The sequence below is a fragment of the Lacerta agilis genome, chromosome 6 (genome assembly GCF_009819535.1).
Source record: "Lacerta agilis isolate rLacAgi1 chromosome 6, rLacAgi1.pri, whole genome shotgun sequence".
NCBI lineage: Eukaryota > Metazoa > Chordata > Lepidosauria > Squamata > Lacertidae > Lacerta > Lacerta agilis.
Window position 1 is genome coordinate 49,833,944 of NC_046317.1, and position 5,717 is coordinate 49,839,660.

The following is a 5,717-nucleotide window of genomic DNA, read 5'->3' on the forward strand; positions in this document are numbered from 1 at the left end:
AGCTTGGCAAACCCTCACCATGATCAACTCCCACCTGGAAACCTATGTCCCCATTGTGGAAGGACGTGTGGATCCAGAATTGGCCTCCACAGTCACTTATGGACTCACTGTTAAGACCATGTTCATGGAAGACAATCTTACTCGGCTATGAGTGATCACCAAAGAAGAAGAAGACTACAATGCACTCTCTTGGGGGCTCAACCCAGAAGCTGCAGCTGGTGCAGAAAGCAGAGGCTAGATTGGTGACTGTGGCATCCCACCGAGGAAGCTGCACTGACTTCCAATATGCTAACCGAGCCTTAAGTTAAAGCCTTAAACGATTTGGGACCAGGTGACATAAAGGATTGTCCTGTCTGCACTCCTCAGACGGGGCACTGCTGTGGGGATGGCATGTCCCAGAGAAATGCTTAGTTTATAACTGGGTTTTTTCATGTTGTAGCTCCAGTCTGTCAGGAGCTGGCGTAAGAAGCAGGTCAGCAATAAAAAAACACTGGTGTGAGTGAAGTTAACTCTTTATTCAAAGAAAGAAAACAGCTCAGCCCTAGTGGTCCCAGCAACCCATCCCAGTAGGTCTTGCCCCAGTGAGGCAGTTGTGAGGACCACACTCTAAGGCTCCTCTCCCAATTCCTTCCCAAGCAGCTTAAGGCTTTGTCGTCTTTTTTCTCATTGCTCCACCCTCTTCATTTCTGTGTGTGTTTTGGGAGACGGGAGAGGAGTTGGTTGCAGCAGGAGGGGGAGACTGGTTGGTCACTGTGAGAACAGGATGCTGGGCTAGATGAGCTTTTGGACAAGACAGGGCTCTCCTTATGCCATTCCGTTCTTATGGGCCAAAGAACTCACCTACGTTTGCTGGTAGACACAAGTCGAGGGAGTCTAAGCTTCTCTCACTGTCCCCATTCCCCCATCAGCCTAATGGAAGCTTTCTTAGTGTATCTGCAAGTGAGACTGCTGTTCTTTTTGTGGCGGGGATGGAAAGGAGCATCTAGATTCTGCAGCATAAAGAGGTACAGGGGCAGCATACTTAGGAAGATGTTAGTTTTGCTGGCCAGGTTATAGGGAATTAGTGGGAGTCTAGGTGCATATAGGAAATCCCATTTGCAGCAATGTTTAGGTATGTGGGTGAGCATGTGAATGGGAAGACACATCTGCAAATGTTGGCAAGTCTCCCGTTCTAACAATCTACTGTGTGTGGCGTGAGTGGTGCTTTTCACACAATTCCACGTGACAGGCTCATAAGCAAACCAGGGAAATCTGAGCTAGGCGGAAATACTGTGACTTACAAAACTGGTTGGAAAGTTACAGCTGGGAAAAAAAGTTTTTAAAAGAATCCAAATACTGTTTTCATTTTACAGGTGTTGAAATGGCGGCTCAAGATATGCAACAGCCTCTCAGCAGGGCTCCAGTCATTCCAGCTCATCAAACGAGTCTTCCTCCTCTTCTCCACGAGCCGAGTGTGTGATGGCCTTCATCCACCGCTGTTTCAGCTCCTCCGTCTCTGCCACCAACGTATAGACCTGCTTGGACTGCACCAGTTGGAAGATGTGACGGGTGTCGCTCTGGGGCATCTCTTTGACTTGGTAGCCCAGAAGGGGGATGGAAGTGTGAGCCCTGACGTCCTGGGAGGCAAGTGGGAAGAGAGGGGGGGGGTGAGAGGCTCAAAAGGAAGCAATTCCAGATGTTCCAAACTGACTCCACAAAACCAACCCAGAGCTGCTCCCTGTTTAACAGGGAGATTGTTGTCAACGTGAGCTGGTTTTGCAATGTTTAAGGACTAAAACTATTCACGGCATGCAGCTGCAAGTATCTTCCCACTATTGTGGTTATTTCTTGGTTTTTACCAAAGGCAGCCTCAAGAGGCTGCTGTAATGTAAGCAGAGAAATAGCAGGGGAAGCGGTTGCTTAGCCTTTCCTCTCTAGCCATTTTTGCATTCAAAGTTTCTCCCATCAGGAACTGCCAGAGGGAGAGCTGGGAGCCTCTGCTCCTGTTTATGGTGGGCCTGTGTATTAAGCACTCAGAACAGCAGTTTGGGATATAATAATAATAATAATAATAATAATAATAATAATAATAATAATAATAAATTTATTTATACCCCGCCCTTCCCCACCAAACCGGGCTCAGGGCAGCTAACACCAATAAAATCACAACAAAAACATAAAACAATTCATTAAAATACAGATTAAAATACAATTTAAAATTAAATCTAAACTGCAGCCTCATTTTTAAGTAGCCCACCAATCACACCAAAAGAACAAAACATCAGGGTTAAACTGAAACCGACCCAAAGGCTAGGTGGAACAGCTCTGTCTTGGCAGTTAAGTACCCTCAAGGGATAGAGAACCAGTGTGGCCCCTCCAGGTGTTGTTGGACTCCCACTCCCATCAGATGCAGCCCGCATGGCCAATGGCCAGGGATGATGGGAGTTGTAGTTTGGCAACATCTGGAAGGCCAAAGGTTAGCCATGCCCATTCTGAACCTTCTGAGCTTCCACACAAGAACAAATTCTCAATAAGCCCACACATACCTGGGGTGCAGCGTAAATGTACAGCACAAGAGGGTCATCTCGTGGGATCACAAACCAGCCACGCATGCTCCCCTTTCCATTCTTATCCAACAGTTGCAGGAAACTGCACATCAGGCTCTGTCCCGATATTTCTGCAGACTCTTTCTGCCAATTAAACAAAAACACCACACCATTCCCTTCATGCTCCTACTGGCTCCTGTGTCTATAGAATGTGATCTACAGAATGGAACACAACAAACAGTTCAGGGACTCAACAACACAGCTGCAGATGAAACGTTTTAAATGTGGTGTAAAGTGCAATATACAAATGTGACACTAGATGGTGAAAGTGAGCTATGCAAAATTCAATGTGTTTTTCAAAACTTTTTTTTTAGAAGAGCATTTTCACTGTGTTTTTTAATATGTGTGTAGATTCCACCCTGGTCCTGGTTGCACCGGTGGATAAAACAGGCAGGGAGAACGACTGCTTTCGCTCCTTCCGGGTCATAATGTAAGGGGGGGTGCAGTGATTAGAGTGTTGGATTAGGACCTGGGAGACTAGGGTTTGATTCCCCACTTGTCCATGAAGCTCACTGGGTGACCTTGTCAGGGCTGGAGTCAGGCGTAGGTCATCAACAAAGCAATAACTCACCCTGGGCCAGTGAAGTAAACTCTTTATTCAAGGAAACAACCACAGCTCATGCCTCATGGTCTCAGCAACTCTTTCTAGGAGGCCCTGCCCTGATGAAGCAGTTGCAAGGACCTGAAGCTCCCCACCTTCCCTATGCCCACTAGGACTCCTCTCCATGGTCTTTCCCTGGCAGTCTCAGGCTGCGGCTGCGCACAACCACCCTCTGCTCTGCCCATTTCATTTCTCTGAGAGTTCTAGGAGACAAGTGGAAGGGGAGCTGGTTGCAGCCTGTCTCTACTCTGCCTCTTGGCCACCCTCTCTCCAGCCTATGCTTCAGCACCAGAGTGTGAACTGTTCTCTGCCATGGCTTCTTCACATTCACTAAATCCTGTCACCTCTCCTGCTGCTGACACCTCCTCCTCCAAGTTGGTTCCCTCTTCTCCCTCTGACCACTAATCCCCTGTCTCTGAGCCTTCTTCCTCTGGGGGTTCCCGGGTGGGGGGGGGGGGTTCCTGACTGGTGCTTCCCACCACTCTTCTGCATCCAGCCAGTCCATAACACTCCCTCTCGGCCTAACCTCCCTTACAGGCTTGTTGTGGGGAATAAAGGAGGAGAGGGAGAACTATGTAAGCCACACTGAGCTCCAAGGATTAAAAGGTGGGTATAAATGCAATAAATAATTAATACATAGAAAACCTTCAGTGCCTTGTGTCAACATAATAGGAGCTGGAGGTCTAGTCTATTGGTTTTTCAATCTTCAGTACCATGGACAGAGTCCCTCTCACTCCCTTGTCCCCTGTCTTCCAGCTCCACTTCACACCTTTTCTGTGGCAACCAGGTTCCATCGCTATTTCTGGCAGTAAATATGTAGGGAGCAATGAGCAGGTGCTTGTAGGGAGCCATTATTTGCTAGGACACTCCGGTGCTTTGTCCCATTCCTTTAGGTGTAAGCATCTCCCCTACTTACTTACTTACTTTACTTGCCTATTATAAGGAACAGCGGTGCAACCTGAATGGACTGAAAGGAGGAAATCCAGCACAGGTGACCAAACCATAGCTGAAGGCAAGAAATGGGGCAGGCTATTGACTGAGACAGAGAGGATGGAGACGTCTCGGCTCTGCTTCCTCCTCACCTCCAGGATGCCTTTATGCCTTGCCTGCCGCTCGTCAGGCAACAAATGCCCCGTCAGGAAGATGTAGCACTCCACGCAGACACGCTTGGGCCCGCTCTTGTCATATTGCAATTCGGCCTTGTACTCAGAGCACCGGCCACACACCACCTGCCTCCAGGAGAGGAACCAAAGGGTAGCTGCACGGTAGATTCACAGAGGAAACCCCCATTCTTCTTTAAACAAGACCTGAACCAAAGCTGAACATAGAACTGGAAGAGTTCAGCATCTGTCCCCACCACCACCGGCACCCAGATGTGGCTGGACCAAGCATGGTCGCTCTTGGGATCAGTTCTCTGGACTGGCCCGAGACCAACATGGAGTCCCAAGGCCCTTCCATGTGGCTGCCCTACCCAAAGGAACTCGGCGGAGGTGTACTCACATAGCCACAGGCCGGCAGTGGTGCCTTCTGCGTGTGATAGCATTGAACGGGCCCTTGCAACGCATGCACATGGTCACCAGCTTGTCCCTGATCCACTGAGGAGCCCGTTTGCCCAGCTCATCAAACTGGCAATGCTGGGGGTAAAACAGACCATAAGAACATGAAGAGCCCTGGTGGATATGATCGAAGGGCGATCTAGTCCAGCTCCTGTTCTCCCAGTGGCCAACTAGGTTCTATGGGAAACCTGCAAGTCAATGTCAGCAGGGCTGGCAACAGCATAATGGCAGGGGTGGATCTGCTGTCTAAGCAAAATCCAACCAATGCATGGGCCGCCTCTGCCACAAGCAGAGCCTGAGTGCAACAGTGCTTTCGGCAACTTATGATTCCCAGCAACTAGTATTTAGGGGTATATTGCCTCCTACAGTGGAGGTGGAACAGAGCCATTGTGGCTAGTAGTCGTTGATAGGACTTATCCTCCAGGAATTTGTCTAATCCTCTTTTGAAGCAATCCAGGTTCGGAGACATCACTACGTCTTGTGGGAGCGAATTCCACAATTAAGCTATGCACTGTGTGAAGGGGGTCGGAATTGATCTCTAGGCTTTGATCTATAGGCTACCACTAAAACGAGGCTGCATTTTAAACTGTATTCTAACTTATATTTTAATCAACTGTTGTTGTTGTTGTTTTGTTTTTGTTGTTGTTGTTTTAAAAGTTTTTACTGTACCGGTATTTATATTCAGTGTTAGCCGCCCTGAGCCTGGTCTTGGCTGGGGAGGTTGGGGTATAAATAAAAATTTATATTATTTTTATATACAACCAAAGAACCATTGAGATGGACTCTCTGGCAATGAAGGCAATTATGGCTACAGCTCATAGGGTCCAGGACATAGACAAGTATGAAGCCTCTTCCATATTGCTTGGCACCATTGCCAGAGCTTTGTTAGGTACAATTACCTCTTTCCTGCATATTCCACTCCTTTGTCTTGTCCTCCAATCATCACACACTTTCCATTTCCCTGTTGCAGATTTT

The 5,717-nt window shown here is 48.1% G+C and overlaps 1 protein-coding gene across 1 annotated transcript in view; it reads right to left on the reverse strand.

The window, feature by feature from the left end:
- Positions 1 to 496: 496 nt before the first annotated feature.
- Positions 497 to 5,717, reverse strand: part of FGD2 (FYVE, RhoGEF and PH domain containing 2) — a 6,016-nt gene continuing 795 nt past the window's right edge. Inside the window, 5 exon segments of the mRNA XM_033151125.1 lie at positions 497 to 1,616; positions 2,526 to 2,669; positions 4,269 to 4,415; positions 4,687 to 4,697; positions 4,700 to 4,912. Of these exon segments, the coding sequence (XP_033007016.1) occupies positions 1,404 to 1,616; positions 2,526 to 2,669; positions 4,269 to 4,415; positions 4,687 to 4,697; positions 4,700 to 4,912 (728 nt within the window). The 3' untranslated portion in view covers positions 497 to 1,403.